Source organism: Echeneis naucrates, chromosome 5, assembly GCF_900963305.1.
Source record: "Echeneis naucrates chromosome 5, fEcheNa1.1, whole genome shotgun sequence".
Classification (NCBI taxonomy): Eukaryota; Metazoa; Chordata; class Actinopteri; order Carangiformes; family Echeneidae; genus Echeneis; species Echeneis naucrates.
In genome coordinates this window covers 363,642-381,113 of record NC_042515.1, presented here as the reverse complement: position 1 = coordinate 381,113, position 17,472 = coordinate 363,642, and the positions used below count along the sequence as shown (strand labels likewise).

At 44.3% G+C, this 17,472-nt stretch overlaps 1 protein-coding gene across 5 annotated transcripts; it reads right to left on the bottom strand.

The window, feature by feature from the left end:
- Positions 1 to 1,361: 1,361 nt before the first annotated feature.
- Positions 1,362 to 8,245, bottom strand: LOC115044214 (gamma-glutamyl hydrolase). Of its 5 annotated transcripts, none has more exons than XM_029503129.1 (10): positions 5,449 to 8,237; positions 5,286 to 5,346; positions 5,076 to 5,178; positions 4,192 to 4,242; positions 3,977 to 4,061; positions 3,749 to 3,887; positions 3,183 to 3,289; positions 2,584 to 2,674; positions 2,364 to 2,501; positions 1,365 to 2,253 (listed from the first exon to the last, which is right to left on the bottom strand). In XM_029503129.1, the coding sequence occupies exons 3-10, from the start codon at positions 5,105 to 5,107 to the stop codon at positions 2,132 to 2,134; spliced, it is 765 nt and encodes a 254-aa protein (XP_029358989.1). In that variant the 5' UTR covers positions 5,108 to 5,178; positions 5,286 to 5,346; positions 5,449 to 8,237; the 3' UTR covers positions 1,365 to 2,131. The 5 variants fall into 5 exon arrangements, 4 of the variants coding, with proteins under 4 accessions (XP_029358986.1, XP_029358989.1, XP_029358987.1 ...); XM_029503127.1 differs by having other exon boundaries at positions 5,076 to 5,346; positions 5,449 to 5,563; positions 5,904 to 8,237; XM_029503128.1 differs by having other exon boundaries at positions 5,076 to 5,346; positions 5,449 to 6,083; positions 8,112 to 8,157.
- Between the last annotated feature and the right edge of the window lie 9,227 nt (positions 8,246 to 17,472).

Here is a 17,472-nt window from a genome sequence, read left to right as displayed (position 1 = left end):
CAACCGAAACCTGCGGGTCTTTGGACAGAGGGAACCCACAAAGGAGAACATGGCCGCAGGTCTGGGGTTCAAACACAGATCCGTCTCACTGTGAGGCAGTGATAACCACTGAACCACTGCTCCCTCCAAACACCAACTCAATCAGCTCAAATATGGCAAAAAAACAACAAGAGAACTTCCTGTTCAACACAAACAGTGATATCAAAAAAAACAGCAACAAAGTGAGAAGGAGGGTCATTTTTCCATAGACTTCAATACAATCTGTATGTGTATTTAAAAGAAATGAGCTGAAAAGCACACAGCGAGATGAACAGTTGACCAGAGAGCCTGAATAAATATTCAGTTCCACTTTTTCAAAAGTCAAAGTTCAAATTGTTCGCAGTTACGAAATAAACCACCAACAGAGAACTTACAGGCCCAAGTGTCTCAGGGGACATGTTAGAGGGCCACATCATCAGGGGCCTCAGACTGAAGGAGCAGAACTGAGCAGACAGAATCAGATGGGTTTGGGTCTGTGGAGACTTTTTAAAAATGAAAAACAGAAAGAGATAAAACACGAAAAGCCTTAAAGAGGCTCTGACTCTAACAGGAATTTCATCAGTTCAGTGAAGTTTCAGGAAACATCAACAGGTGAAAGCGTTCAGAGCTGAGACGGCTGAAAAAGAGCCGCACTCTCAGGACGTTCACTGATACTCTGCTGCCATCTAGTGGAAAGTCTGGTCATTTGATTTGAATGTTTCATTTGTGCAGGTGTGTCAGTTCACACACCACAACATACATTAACCACCAATCAGCAGAGGTAGTTTAGTCAGAAACCACAATAAAAACATCATTCATTTATGGTGTTTTCAGTGGAATATTTAAGCATCCCCTGATCGCTGGCTCTTCGAGTTTGGTCATTTTGAATTTGTTCTTTCGTTGGTCTTTTCAAACTGCATTAATATTAATCTGTGATGTCTATTAACGTGTTGAAAATGTTTGTTTGTCTAAGCTGTGAGTTTGTAGTTTAAACCTATCGGCCAGAACATTATGTCACAGACAGGTGAGGAGAATGACACGGATTACCTGGTAACCATGGATACCTGTCAGTGGGTGGGACATATCAGGCAGCAGGTGAACAGTCAGTCCCAATGTTAAAGTTCAGAGACTCAGATCCTTCATCTGGTCCAGACACAGAAAGGGAAACCGCCAAGCCGGGCTTCTGTCAGACCAACCAGCATCCAAAGAGACGAAGCTGCAGGATTTTTATTTATTGTGACTTTCTCTTTGAGCAAGCAACACAACGTCTGAATGTGTGAAGCCAAACTGAGCAAATAAAAAGTACTAAATGCCGTAACGAGGCTGTTCATCAGCATATTTACATCACAGTTATGATGCCAAAAACCAAACATTAAACATTTAAGGTTTTATTTTGCAGACAATTGGACATTTCTGATCAATAAAAACAAAACAAACACACAAAAAAGAAATTCTTGTATTTGAAATTAAAATGTTAAATTATTATTCAGTTGGCTGTCTGAAACACTGGAATTGTTCTCTGCTCTTCCTACCACCTTTAAATTAAAGTCAGGTTCAGGCCTGATCTAATCAGAGTTGTTGTCTCCAGCTGCGTTTGTTTTTCTTTGGTATCTCAACTTTTCTGACTAACTCCCGAAAACATGACAACAAACTGAACACAACAGAAACACAGATATTTGGTTTGACTGGCGAACACAAGCTGGTAAAGTAAATCACCAAAAGAATTTAAAACACGTGAAAATGTAGATTTTGGTGAAAGCGGTGAAGCTACTGCAGGAATATAAGAAACAAGCTGCAGCCAGGAATACTGGAGTTCAGATGTTCTGTTAATTCTACTTAATTTGACAGAATGTTTGATATAAATACGAACCAGTTTAGAGGTTGAACAGTTGCAGTGATATTATCCTGAACGGCTGTGGATGTCTCTGTCTAAAACTAAACTACTATTTACTATTGAACTATTTATTCATTTTGACTTCTGGATGTTTCTGTGAATCAGCTAAACTAAACTGCTCGTGGTGGATTTGATGATTGGCTGCTCGGAGTGACAACGTCATTTGAGATTTATATGAAAGACTTCTGGTGAAGTTTATTTCCTGTTCGCCACCGTCCATCAATCAAAGTAGTAGCACTCAACAAAGATGGTTTTGAAGCCAGCATAGACCGGCGAGTAGTTGTAGATGAGGACTCTCTCCTCTTCTGCAACGCTGGAGAAATGGTGGTGGTTCTTCTTGGCTGGAGGAAAGATGAAAACCCATGAAGATTTTCTTTCTTTCTTTCCTATTCGTTATATGGTGTCCTACAGATATAACAAAAGATGAGCCAACAGAGGAACGACCTGTTACCTTCAGAGACGAAGAAGCTGGCGGTGTGGAAGCTGGCTCTGATGGCAGACGAGGAGTGGACCATTCCCGGCTTATCGACCCACTCGAACTGGCTTTTCTCTGGATGCCACTGAACGGCATAAAACGGGTAACGGGTGGCTGAAGACAACCAGAGACATGGTCAGCAGGCAGCAGCTTCCTGTCAGTCAAACTCAGCACAGTATTGAGCGGACAGAAGTACCTTCCATGGTGGAGATGAACTCCAGCTTCCCGTTGTTGTTCGTCGACAGGATCTTGTAGAACCGCTTCAGTTTGGCGCTCCGGCTGTAGTTCTGGGGATTCAGAGGTTTCACGTTAATACAGCTGGAGAATTTTTGATGGAGGAATCAAAGTTTGACCTTTGTAACAGCTCAGGATTGACTCTGGAGGTCACACCTGAGCTCAGGTGACTCACGACAGTGGTCATAACAACCAGGAACACGAACCAACCAGGTGATAGCAATGTCCTTCTGACCCTCTGAGGATAAATACCAAAGAGGCCAGAGGCCAAAAACCATCAGAGACTAGAAGATCAGGAAGACATATGATCAAAGAGGCTTTAAGGTGTGTTTGTGCTGCTGCTTTGAAGCTCCTCAGATTCACAACCCAACAGAATTTTTAAACAAAAAAACTATCGCTTCTTCAGCTTCAACATTAAGTCTGAACGAATTGTCTGCGTGGCCAAGTCGTAAGGCAAAGATCGTGGGTTTGACTTCCATCCATCAACCCATATTAACACTGTCCTGACGGCTTTACATGAAACAAACAAACAGTGAACCAGACGGGAGCTGCGTTCCATACTTGGACAGAGAGACTCCAGAGGTGGAAGTTGGAGGTGATGTTCTCCTCAGACAGAGACTGCAGCAGATCTTTGGGGAAACTCTGGAACAGGCGGCTGGTCTTGGCCGCTGGAAAGCAGGAATTACATTTCACAGTAAACTGAATTAGCTTTGGTACACAGTGATGCGAGGACAGTATCACACGAGTGTCATTTTAAAGGCTGCCATCAAAAACAGTGTCTAGTTAGAAACAAACATGGAGGACAACAAAACTCTCAAAGCTTTTAAAAGTAAGTGGTATTTGTAGCAGTTAGCTCCACCTACAAACTGAGACACTCAGCACCATGAGTGGACAACAAGGCTTAAACACGCACTATGAGTAAACCATCAGTGCTCACAGGAGGTAGTGAAACTGAAAAATAACAACACATGTTTCTGAACAGAAATGCACCTCCCAACATGACAGCTGGCAGACCTGGTCCAGCAGCAACCAGAAAGTTTGCAATTAACTGGGGAAAGAAATTAAAGGTGTAATGTCTGGAGCTCAATCAAAAGACGGCTGAAGATGAGAGGAGATAAAAAAAGGACCTGGTTTGAACGTGAGTGGCAGAGCCACAGCTGTGGTGTTGGTGACGGTCAGCAGGTCCTCGTTGGCAGTGAGGACGGACAGCTGCTGGAAGCCAAGACACGTCCCCCACACTGGGAAGAAGTCCCCAGCATCGTTGGCCTGTGAGTGAGGAAGAGGATGGTAATGATAAACTTTGATGATGATGACAAAGACTGTCTGTCCCTGATGCTGAAGATCAGGATCTTCACCTTCAGAGCCAGGTTGTAGAAGATCTTGGCGGCTCGACTGAACTCTGACTTAAGCAGATCCACGTCGCCCCCCGGCAGCAACAACCTGTGGACGGAGCGTGCACCACGTTAGACGCATCTGGTGCATGCTGGGAAATGTGTGAAAGCCTGCTCTGGATGAATTTTGGTAACCAAAGGTGACTGCGTCTAAGAGAGCAGAAAAGAGTCCAACTCACCCATTTATTGAGTGAAATATCTGAGAGTATTCTTCTTCTGTTCGATTAATTCTGGTGAACAAACAGAAATAAACTGTGAACAGTTTAGTAAAACAACTAACTATAGCTGGTAAAACCACTCAGGACCTTTTCATGAGGTCACGGCAGGTATTTATTCTTTAAATAGAACTCAATAGTTGAATCATTGTTTTTATGAGAGCAGCAGCTCAAAGCTGAAACTTAAAGGATGCCACCCAAAACGGTCTCTAGTTACAAACAAATATGGAGAATGACAAAACTCTCAAAGCTTTTTAAATTAAATGGTAGCTGTGGCGGGCAGCACAGCAGCGTAGTGTTAGTGCTGTTGCCCCACAATAAGAAGGTGGTGGGTTCAGTTCCTGCGACAGTAAAAGATGGATGGATGGATTGTACCAGTTAGCTCCGCCTGCAGCACTCAGCACCATGAGTGTGTCATGAGTGTTGTTGACTGAAAACACAACATGTTGAAATTCAGCAGGACATTTTGCTCTTTAAGAAACCTCCAGCAGGATTCAATAAAAAAAAAAGCAAAGCATCCCACCTTCTAAAACTGTAATACAACGGAGCACATGAACACAACAAAGTCAGATCAACACAATATGGCAAATTTCACAACAAGCTCTTTACGCTGAAGTATCCATATTGTCCCTCACTGAACACCGTAGGAGTCACAGCTCTACGAGCTGCCAACAGTTGAGCTGCCAAGCTCAGCCTTCCAACGGGTGTGCTGGTGTTCTAAACCGGAGGTTGTGGGAATGACCTCAGATGAAACCCTGCCTGTTTTCCTGACCTCTAAACTAACCAACACAACAATGCAACACAACTAACATCCATTTAACTGAGTCTGGATGAGTGTGAACACTCACTCCTTCAAGCTGATGAGGTCATGTGATCCCATTAAAGGAAAACCAATGAACCAGTTTAGAGAGGAGAATCTGTTGAGTTCTTTAGTCAGTGTTCTTGATGTTCCTGAAGAAGTCACACGGTTTCTTTTGTTGCACACACTGTTGTGTTACTGTACAATTCCATCTAAGCATGGATAAATGTTTAAAACATAATAAATGTGAAGAAGATACTTTAATGTCTCCATTTGTCATTCTGTCAGACTGCAGTAGATCACGAGTATCCTTTGCACACCTACAGATTGAAGCAGAAATCATTATGAATCAAATCGTTTTGAATCGTATCGTGAGATAGTGAAAGATTCCCACCCCTAGTGGTTACTGTAGGAACTGGTACCTGATGGGCATGACTCTGGCCCCCGCTGCCTCCAGGTATTTGACATAACTGGCTGAAATGTAGGAGGTGCCCCGAGCCAACGGATCTCTAGGCAGGTTCTCCTGAGCCAGAATGCCTACAGAGACCAGGAGACACAAAATCAGGACCTGATGCAGACCAAACCACCAGATACTGACATCAGGGAAATGTCCCTCCCTCTTCCTGGTTTATTGGCTCAGTAAATGTTTTTTAAGCATTTCATTTTTAAAATTTGTCTTAAAACCCACTTTCATTCTTTGCCGTTTATTACTGTTTTTTTTAACAATAAAAGAATTACTTTAGTGTTTACTCATCTTATTTTACTTATTTTATTGTTGTACAGCACTTTGTCTCAGCTGTGGGTGGGGGGGGGTTAGTTACAATGTGTGGAGAACATGCCAGGAATCAAACCCACAACAACAAGGCAACAGTCTCACCATTATGCTATCCTGCTTCCTTGCAGACATATTTTTTGGCCTGTGCAGAGGTCATACTTGTCTTTGGATCCTTTTGTGTGGGACAAACTGGGCACCTGCCGGTGGTTTGTACCATCCCATGTCGCGCTCTGATTTCTCAGTCCAGCTAAATTGTAGACAAACTGGACTGTTCATCACATGCTGTTTGTTGGAATGGACGCATGAAATGGAAAAAAACATTCATCAAAGGCCACCATGCAAATAATCAAAGTTCTCTTTGGATTCATACTTATCAAGTCAAAAGTACCAATCCTGCGCCTGCAGGTGTAGGTCGAATTAACATCAAGGACAATAGGAGGGTTGAATGACGATGTCTTCCATTAGTTTCGTTTTCACATGATAATCATGATAAAAAGCTTGTTTCATGTTTTCAGGTTGTGTATTTGACTTGGCCTGTTGTGTCTTATTTTCTTTTTTTTTCAGACAGTAAAACAGATCATCAGAGGTCCAAGCGAAGCTGGAATCCTATTGTGATTGCTCCGATTTTTTTTTCCTCCGCTTTTCTTCTTCTGCCCATAAAACCGTACGTTGAAAAGTCAGCAAATTTGGTAGGATTGTAGAGGGTCATGTCCTGATCAATTGTGTACAAGCTGGTGTCCATAGTTATATGACCTGGCAGCCATTTTGGATCAAAGTTGCCATTTTCAAAAGGTCATGCCCCTTGGCCCCTTTGACCAAAAGTCACCAAACTTGGCATACAGGTTCACCTCATTAAAAGCAACAAAGTTGCCTCTTGGACCATTATTGGATTTTGAGCCAATTTGCATAATGATGATTTCAGCATAAACGGCATCTTCTCCAGAACAGGCCGATCGGCAGGAAATTTGAAACATCATTTTGAGCCAAATCTCGACCTAAATTGCAAAGCAGAAGATGATACATCAAAAAATATGGCCACAACAAGACAATCGATTTGCTTCTTTTACTCATTAATATGCAAATGAGCCAATATCATGCACCGTTGCATCAATTGTGAAATTTCTTGTGCACAATGGCAAGGCCTCACTGACAAGATATTCAAAATTTGTAAGCAATTCATCAAAAAATACACTCTCCAGAAACCATTTTTAAGATCATTTTAAATCTGTGAAAAAAAAATACTTAAAATGATCTTCTCGTGAACTGTAACATCAATTGTTGAAAGAATTCATTTTGGGCCCCTGGGGTATCTAAATTGTGAAGGAATGGTCACATCATAAAATGTCAGAGCTGTGTGTCAATCAAATTGCAATGGTGATATAATGAGTTTTCTGACATTTAATAGTCATCTGCTTCTGAACCACTGGCCTGATCAACACAAAACTTGGCATTGAAAACCCTTACACTGACCTCTGTCTAATTTATGAAGGAAAAGTTGTTATTCCAAGAAACATGGCTGGTGAAGCCATTAGCAATCTTATGAACTGTACCCCATGAATCCCCCAGTAACCCAATCTTTTTCTGAACTTTTTCTATACACTATCCTGTTAAAATATTCATCACTGATGTTTTGTGCATGGAATAAACATCCCTAAAGAATTTATCTCTGTGGGCTTGGACCCCTTGGATATTCTTGTTCTTGTGATTTTAACAGGAGGACTGAGAGGGTTTAGACACGGTGGACATTACAAAAGGCCATGCTTCAGGCTAGAGCCTGGAGATGTTTGTTTGATATCCTCAGCATGAAAACACAATGTGAATCAGTCAGTGTCTCATTTTGGAAACCAGAATCCAGACCACAATCTGTCACAGGACTCCACTGAGCATCAGACATTCAGAACCAGAGACCAGGAGCTTGGACTGGTTGTTCTGGGCCACATCACGGGGGTTAAATCAACTAAGCTGTTTCTAACCAGACAGGCTGTTATGACTAATAATGATCATTATTATCCTTCATTTTTGACAGGATAAACATCAGAGGAAGAATATTATTGGATCAATCCATCATTCAGTCATCAACAGCACAGGAACAATAAATACTGACACAGCAAGCAAATGTGTGTAACATTTAACAACGTTTAAGACCATTTTGTCTGATATGAGCAGGAATAAACGGATGTAACCTTCAGAACACACAACGTGCTTTAGCTGTGACATAACAACAAACACACACACACACACACACACACCTTTCTCGAACATCCCCCATGATCACCATCACACACACGGACCGATGATCGGACCTCTTACCGATGATCGGCCGCTGGTTGAGCTGCTGGTTCCGGACCGGACCGAGGCAGAACCAGAACCAGAGCCAGGCGGTCAGTGCAGCCGGCCGACACATCCGGAGTACAGGAGGCGATGGGGAGAGCACACGAAGCCTACGTGGTCGGAGGGGCTGGAGGCCGACTGTCCGTTCGGGTCGGACTCCCTGCAGGCTCTGCTGTCAGTCCGCTCCGCACACACACTTCCTGGACTGGATGGTGCTGCGTCACAGGCTTTTTAGGCATCCTGGGGTTCCCAAGGTAACCACAGACCTGGACCAGGAACCGGCCGACTCCGCCTCTGGTTGGCCTCTCCACACATAACGTTTCACGGTTCTTTACAGTGGCCATATGGGATTCCTACCATTTTAAAGAGAGCAAAAGAAAAGAAAATGTACGTGTTTTTATTATTTGTTTTCATGTCATTGTTCTCTTTGCTACTGTAACATTGGAAACATCACCAGTTAGACTTTGTGCTGAATTAAGCGTTATCCCCGAGGAGTTTCAACTAATTTAACATATTTAACACGTTAGATGATTATTTTAACACGCTAGCTGTACCAGGGAAAAATGGTACAAAGTAAAACTCCCATCTGTGGATCTTTATCGTTATTCCTTCATTTTTATGGAGAAATGATCCCGCTGAACGGCCGGAGCTGACACATCCATATTTACAGCGACCTGATGGAGTCCTCCGGTAAGAACATCGTTTAACCTGACAGATAAAAAGTTAGGCTACATCGTCATTTAACAGCTTTTTGTAACCCAAACGTTTAAAGTCTGTCCCACTTTTTGGGGTTAAAACGTAGTAGGTGGATGTGCGTTAACCTCTGTTAGCTTCAGTGCTTACAGTTAGCTTCGGTTAGCTTCAGCTCCTACAGTTAGCCTCGGTGAGCTTCAGCTCCTACAGTTAGCTTCGGTTAGCTTCAGCTCCTACAGTTAGCCTCGGTTAGCTTCAGCTCCTACAGTTAGCCTCGGTTAGCTTTAGCTCCTCGGTGAGCTTCAGCTCCTACAGTTAGCTTCGGTTAGCTTCAGCTCCTACAGTTAGCCTCGGTTAGCTTTAGCTCCTCGGTGAGCTTCAGCTCCTACAGTTAGCTTCGATTAGCTTCAGCTCCTCCAGTTAGCTTCGGTTAGCTTCAGCTCCTCCAGTTAGCCTCGGTGAGCTTCAGCTCCTACAGTTAGCTTCGGTTAGCTTCAGCTCCTACAGTTAGCCTCGGTTAGCTTCAGCTCCTACAGTTCCTCCAGTTAGCTTCGGTTAGCTTCAGCTCCTCCAGTTAGCTTCGGTTAGCTTCAGCTCCTACCGTTAGCCTCGGTTAGCTTTAGCTCCTCGGTGAGCTTCAGCTCCTACAGTTAGCTTCGGTTAGCTTCAGCTCCTCCAGTTAGCTTCGGTTAGCTTCAGCTCCTCCAGTTAGCTTCGGTTAGCTTCAGCTCCTACAGTTAGCCTCGGTGAGCTTCAGCTCCTACAGTTAGCTTCGGTTAGCTTCAGCTCCTACAGTTAGCCTCGGTTAGCTTCAGCTCCTACAGTTAGCCTCGGTTAGCTTCAGCTCTTACAGTTAGCTTCGGTTAGCTTCAGCTCCTACAGTTAGCTTCGGTGAGCTTCAGCTCCTACAGTTAGCCTCGGTTAGCTTCAGCTCCTCCAGTTAGCTTCGGTTAGCTTCAGCTCCTCCAGTTAGCTTCGGTTAGCTTCAGCTCCTACAGTTAGCTTCGGTTAGCTTCAGCTCCTCCAGTTAGCTTCGGTTAGCTTCAGCTCCTACAGTTAGCTTCGGTTAGCTTTAGCTCCTACAGTTAGCCTTGGTTAGCTTCAGCTCCTACAGTTAGCCTCGGTTAGCTTCAGCTCCTACAGTTAGCCTCGGTTAGCTTCAGCTCCTACAGTTAGCTTCGGTTAGCTTCAGTTGGAAAAATGCAGTAGCAGAGATGGAAAGAGTACGGAAAATTTGTTCTCAAGAACAAGTACTGTTACATATTTTAAATTGTACTCAATCAAAATAAAAGTACTGAATACTTAAAGTACTCTTCTCAAAAACTACTCAGAGTATTAGTTATTTTTTAACCAATGGATGTTTAATTGTGTCATCAATAGATCTGATTCATCTGTATAAAACATCTACGTTCAAAGCACATTTCTCTGACAAACAGTGTAAAGACAAATTACACACACTGACACACATGAATAGCTCACTGACTCCACAAGTCACACCATTCCAGTCAGCCTCAATTTATCCAGCTGTAATACTGTTGAAGGACCCCAATAAGCAGGAATAATAAAATAGAACAGGCAAAATTACATAAATATGCAAAATAACCACATGGGTTTTGCACAGAACTGCAAGAGATTAGAGTGAAGTGGATGTATCTGTAAAGGGTTAGGCTGGACACTTATCATACTAATACATTTTCATTCAGGTATCTTGAAGAAAGAGAAAAGGGGACCCCTTGCTCGTTAGCTTATTTTAATAACAGGCTAACAAATGGCAGTTACAATATCTTTGCAGACTTATTTTAGCAAGCTAATAATCTTAAAACCTCTTCTGAGGTTGAGGGGCACGTCTCAATTATTGCCTCCATCCCCCTGCTTGACAAGCGGAAAAGAGCTGGTGTCTGTGTCGCAAGAGCCAATCAGATATACAATCAGATTCTAGTATGTAAGCTGTAGAGATTTTTTTATTTTATTTCATTTGCTTATTTTTATTCTGTAACGCCAGTTATTTCAAATGTAGCAAAGTACAATATTCAGAAGAAAGTATACTCAAGTAAAAGTAAAATTTCAGATTTTTTTTAATTAGTGAAAGAAGCACAAATTACACAGAAATGCTACTCAATTAAAGTAATGAGAGTAAATGTAATTCATTACTTTCCACCAAGAGTAGCATTGTATACTTTTTCCACCATAGCACAAAAGTCACACAGAAACTCACAGACATGCAGAAGCAGCTGAACATTGCAGCACATAAACTGATCCAGTCAGCAGAAACAAGGTGGAATTAAACTTTTTTTTTTTTGGACAGACTTTGGGAGCAAAGGAAAGCAGTTATCAGCACACTTTGTGTACTCAGGAAGAACGCCCGGTTCTCAGGCACTGAAGAACTGGACTTGATCCAGTCAACAACTGAGGCTTTGAGTAAACACGAGAAATCTCTGCAGCAAAACATTTGTGTCTTTCAAAGGTGATTCCTGAGAGCAGCTGCAGCCACAGAGTGCCAAGGTACTTCCCTTGCTAGACAGCCGGCACAGCATGCCAACATTGCTTCCGTGGGATTTAGACAATTCACAGTCTCGCTGTCTGCAAGTTTCTAGACCTCATCTTTAAGAACCTTGCATTCAGCGACCAGGCCAATGTGGAAAATATAAAGAAGGATCTTTTTTCAGAAATCCACTGCCTCCACCTCTCGGCCAAGTTCTGCCTCACCAGTGTCCCCTGCAGTTATACCCAGCTCTACCACATCCACAGCTAAAGCAGGGTTATGGGCAGATTTCAACTCTCAAGCTCTATAATTCTTGTCTCCACCGTCACCCATGAGATTCCCTGATCAGCTTGAAGAAATCTGGGATCAAAATAGTCCCCCTCACTCCACACATGGCAAGATCAAGGATTTGATCCTCAAAAAAGAATTGCACCCCTCTCCTTCCTTAGCTTTCTCCATCAGCCATGGCCCCGACTGCTCAGCCCCTGCCACTGGCAGCTGTTATCTCCATCAGCGTCAATGCTGTTGTTTAGGACGCCAAGGGCCTCTGCATTGCCAAGCCCCATATCAACCAGAGGTTGATAAGACCCTCTAAGACCATATATACTGCCAAACTAGAGATTAGATAAGAGAGGGACAGTTAGACTGTCCGATCAGAGAAATGGAATCCATATCCCCTGGAAGAACCCACCATCCCGTTCTACTCCAGCTAATCTTAAACACGCAGTACTCAATGTCAGATCTTTAAATAACAAACCTAAGCCATAACCTCCACAACACAAATAGCTACTTTACATCCAGCTAGACACCTAGAGCTGACACATTTCACACCTGTCACCGACATCAAGGTGCTGCCTGGATGAGTTATCCGCTAGATTTCTAAAGTCTGTGCTGAGCAGTTTGTTACCACAACTTGCCCAACTAGTCAACATTTCACTTAAGACTGGAACATTTCCAAAGGCTTTAAAAACTGCTGTCATCGACCCTAACCCCTAACCCTATCTTGAGGACAGGACGTACTTTGAAATTGGCAACTGTGTCTCAGATCAAATGCCTATGACCTGTGGTGTTCCCCAGGGGTCAGTTCGAGTCCTGACTAGAACCAGGAAACACGACCATATTAGTCCAGTGCTCAGGTCTCTGCACTGGCTTCCTGTCGCTCAGAGAATAGACTTTAAAACAGCTCTGCTTGTGTACAAGTCTCTTCATGATCAAGCACCAAAGTACATCTCTGACATGTTAGAGCCATATGAACCCTCTCGGGCTCTGAGAACTTTGGGGAGTCTCCTGGTGGTGCCCAGAGTCAGGACTAAACATGGTGAGGCTGCATTCCTGCTTTATGCTGCTAAAGTCTGTAACAGCCTTTCAGAAGATGTGTGCACATGACAACTGAAAGTATTGAATCTGTGTTTTTGTTTTTTTTAGTATTTAATTCATTCAATGATTACTTTATGTTTTATATAATGATTTTCTCTGCTTTCTTGTAATTCTTTTTCTGTATCTGTAAATATATCTCTCTCCCTCTCTCAACCCAACCGGTCGAGGTAGATCCCCCTCCCAGCCTGGTTCTGCCTGAGGCTTCTGCCTCTTAAAGAAAGTTTTTCCTGCTCATCGGGGATCTGTTGGTCTCGCTTTATAAATAAATCTGATTTGATTTTTGATTTTGATTCAGACAAATGACAAACTGGAGGCTTCAAACCAGCAGCTCACTGATGACACCATGGTGTGTTTACAGTTATGAGGCTATGAATTGTGGGGAGTTTCCTCAGGAACGGTCTACAGAGATCTTCATGTGACTGGTCCATGTGGCCCCCTGCAGACCTGATGGACTGGGCCTTGATCCATTCTGACAGTCTTGATAAAGATAGTTTTTTCTTTCTCACTGCCGCTTTATATTTTTATTTTGTGTTTTTTTTTTTTTGTTTATATGTTGTCTCTGTTTGTCTTATATTCTTATACCTTTTTTTCTATACCTTTTATACCTATACTGGAAGAATTTCCCATACGTGAGATGAATAAATAACTCTTGCTCTTACTTCAATCAGATTGTCATGTGTTTTTGTGAGGACAAGTTGTACACTTGTGCAATTTCGTCAGTGTTGTGTATCTGTAAACTTCAGCTGCTCTGCTGACACACATTCGTCATCAAAAGCTTTTTTATCTGTTCATGACAACACTTTATCAGAAACTGTCTCACCTGTCTCAGATACAGTCTTATGTGTGTGTGTTTGTGTGTTACAGCATGATTTGTCACCTCTGGTCATCAGTGGAGTGAAAAGGTGGAAGGATGTTTAACACTGCAGTGCTGTGGAGGAGTTTCAGTGTGTGTGTGACTTTATGTCAGCAGTTTGTAATGCAGGTTGCTCTGACCGAAGTCACACTCTTGTTGTGGGGGTGCGAGGTTCAGTACTTCTAGAGAGAGACCACAAGAGGTCACCCTCCTCCACCAAACAGCCTGCACAGTTTTACATTGTGTGTGTGTGTCATTATCCCGGGGTCAGAATCATTATCATCAAATCTGGATGTTTTTTCAGACTTCAGTTAATTCAAAGTCATCTACAGCTGTTTACTGAAAGAATGTAACTTTCCTCATCTTCAGACTCTGGATGTTTTCTTCTTTCCCAAAGAAAAGTTCCTCTCGTGTTTGTGTTGTTCTAGCACTGATCTGAAGTTTCTATCTTTATCTGATCAGGAGGAGACAATGCACTCTGCTTTCCTTTTCTAACCGGTGGAGTCGCCCCCTGATGGTCAGTAGATGGGATGAAGTTTTAGGACTTCAGCTTTGGCTTCACTGAAGCCAGTGGTTCTCAAACTTTTTTTCTAATTCCCTGCTTTGGACAGGGGGGGCATTGTCAAGCCCCACGGAATGGTACACCAGGCCGTTTTTTTTACTCAGAATCTATTGAAATCATGAACGTAAAGTAACACCAGTAATAGCACAATAACTCAAGTATTCTACTGAAAATTACATCGATTACAGTAATCAAGTAATTAGATAAAACAAATTTTTGTTTCGTTAAAGAGCAATTATAAATATACATGAGAAAATAAGACATTATCAGGCTAAGTTGTCTGATTTGTTTGAGTGGGAGTTTGAGTTTTTCCTCCCTGACAGACCCATGTAGAGCCCAGGTCTTCAGTCTGAACTCTGAACCTTCAGAGTCTGACTGCTTCAGCCTCAGGCCTCAACAATCACCAGATCAAATAATGAGAAGACAACCAAGAGACCAGTTCAGCAGCTCTGCCAGAGGTCAGACCTCGAAGCGAAGGCTGCTCTCTGGTCAGGTGCTGCGCTCACCCTAACCCGAAGGAAGTTCAAAGTAAAAGAACTGCTCCAACCAGAAGAGGCTGAAAAAAAAAAAAAACAGACTTCCGGCCTGGACCCTCAGTCTGAGTCCACATCCAGCTGTTTGTCCAACTGTCCATGCAGAAAGTAAGCAGTTCAGGGCTGCGTGTAGTTTTCAGCCTTTTTTCATTTGCAAATTTTAACTCTGATTTAACTTTGTGATTTCCAGATAAATACCTCCAGTCATCAGCCTGTTAGAGTTGTCTGTGTGGTTTGTGTTTGCTTTTTTTTTTTATAGAAAAAGGTTAAAAGTTTTTCCAGCTTCCCAAACAGTTTCTTCAGAGTTGACAGTGACGTGTCCACGACAGGCTATTTCCTGTGAACCCAATTAACGTCGGTCAGCTGAGGCAGAGTCTCACTGAGCTCACACACATTTAATTATATTTTAAGGTTCACAGCTTTAGGGATTTGTCTGTGCGACACTTCTGTCAGGGTGCTGACAATTCAATTAGGAAAACAAGCAGAAGTCGTCACATATGGCTGAAGGTGAAGAGGACTCTTTAACGGTCGGGCCTGGTTGGGACTTCTGGTTATCATCAGTGTTATTACTATTTTTTTTATTCTTTTGTTTGTGTTTTATTGGCTGCTTAGTACATTTTTGTTTGTTATTTTCAGGAAGTAACAATAAAAATAAAATATTCAATGGCGGGTTCACCCCGGATTTCGCTGGATGCGGAACGTCTGCGGAACGTCTCCGGAACGGCTCCCACCGCCGTCCGTCGACTCTCACCGGATCCGTCTGTCACGCGCACTGTTGCGGCTCCGCCGGACTCACGAGATCTCAATTCAATTCACGCATAATCGCGCGATACAGCCGGTTGTAGTTTCTGTAAGGAGACCAACAAAAGCATTGAAACAGTTCGTGTACATCCAGAGGACATTTACTGGACCAGATTAGTAATTTTCCATCCGCTCCATTTACGCCTGCGTCCTCCTCACAGCTGTCTTTATAAAAAAGATGTGACGGGTTATAGATTATTCTGTGATTTGGACCTCCAGAATCAGCATCTCCGGTCCACGGTGTCAGCGGGGTGACCTGTTGACTTCACCCATTATGACGTCATCAAGTCGTGAACACGGGGTATTTTATTTTGAAAATAAACCGGATGTTTTGTTTTGTGTCAGTGCTCCATTTTCCGTCCCGCGCGACCTGCTCTGTGCGTAGCCTATGCGCCGTGCTCCGGCATCCGGCCGAACTAGAGCTCTGAGTATCTGCTGCGGAGCCGCGGCCGTTCCGCATCCAGACTTTTTCTGACCTGATAAACAGTTTGTCTTGGACGCAGCATCCCGGTGGGGACCTCACGTGACTACACGCTCCGCCCTCATTCCACCTGAGCGGAGTCCTAATTAGAGTGGAACACCTGCGAGGGGGCGGAGCCTCTTCTGTCCCGGGGTTCGTATTAAGGCTTCTGACGTCACCAGCCCAGGACCGAAGTCTGCAGCTGGGATCCGGATCGCCGTGAGACCGGTTTGAACCTAAACTACGGAAATCTAAAAACTTTGGACCGAACTGATGACGGAGAGCCGGAGACACAGAGACAGAGACGCAGGAAATGAGACAGAGTGGAGAGAGGGGGTGAGAGAGGGAGGGGGAGACAGGGGTGAGGGAGAAGGAGGCAAATACAGAGAGCCACAAAGACGGACCGAGCCGGCACAGACCGGGACGGACAGCGGGGCGCAGAGACACCGGAGCCGCAGAGGGACCGACCGTCACACGGACCGTCAGCGAGCGTCCACACAGCGACACACCGGGGGACGACGGACGGAGGACCGGGGGGAGCCGGTCCATCTGCTGCTGTCGGCTCCGGGCCATCAGCCCGCTTCGGACCGGATCCGCCGCCCCCCACCGCCATCCTCCAGACCCGTCCTCCTCTTCCTCCTCTCCTCCATCACCATGCCGGGCTGGAGGAGGAACCTCACTTTCTGTCTGCAGCGGATGCACGAGGAAGGTAGGAGACGTTCGTGTGTGCGCGTGTGTGCACGTGCGCTCACGTGCGCGCGGGTTTGTTAGTGTTTGAATGAGTGCAGTTTGTGTGTGCGCACACACACTTTGTGATCTTTGTGTTTTTGCTTCATGTGTTCATGTGGAGTTTTCTGGATCATTATAATTGCGCGCGCGAGGCTCGTTTGCTCATGTGCTTAATGAGCTGATTGAGAAGCACCTGCAGCTTCTGGTGTGTGTGTGTGTGTGTGTGTGTGTGTGTGTGTGTGTGTGTGTGGGGGGGGGGGGGGACACGCTCGGTCTGTTGGAGCCGCGCGATCTGGGCACACGTGTCAGCACCGGTTTGTTCCGCCGTTTCAGCAGAACCCACGAGAGGCTACTGATGCTGGCAGGTCAGTGTGTGTGTGTGTGTGTGTGTGTGGGTGTGCGCGCGTGTGCGCAGCGTGAACACTGGTGGAGGGAGACAGCGATGTTGTTGGTCAGCTATATTGTGCGCGTGCGTGATGGTGCACACGTGAACGTGCAGTGGAGGCAGGTCATGTGACAGAACAGCAGTTTTCGACTGATCAACTTTTTCTTTTTTAATCTGATCATGTTATTGATCATTGATCTCCCATAACATTAAGGAGAAACTCTTCACCTCATTTTCTTCTAGCTGAAAGCTGAAATGATGGGGGGCAGATGAGGGGGCAGTGGATTTTAGGGGGTGGGGGGGCAGATGAGGGGGCGGTGGATTTTAGGGGGTGGGGGGGCTGATGAGGGGGCGGTGGATTTTAGGGGGTGGGGGGGCTGATCAGAGTCCAGTGGTCACATTGTGGTGAGGCGTTCAGGTGCCTGATACGGCTCTGGACACATCAATGTTACTGTGAACGGATTA

Coding starts and splice junctions, on each gene's coding strand:
- LOC115044214 (XM_029503126.1), bottom strand. CDS start 8,205: ATGTGTCGGCCGGCTGCACTGACCGCCTGGCTCTGGTTCTGGTTCTGC. Junction 4,243..5,448: donor GCCAGAGTCATGCCCATCAG/GTACCAGTTCCT, acceptor TTTGTTCACCAG/AATTAATCGAACAGAAGAAG. Junction 3,290..3,748: donor GCCACTCACGTTCAAACCAG/GTCCTTTTTTTA, acceptor CCTGCTTTCCAG/CGGCCAAGACCAGCCGCCTG.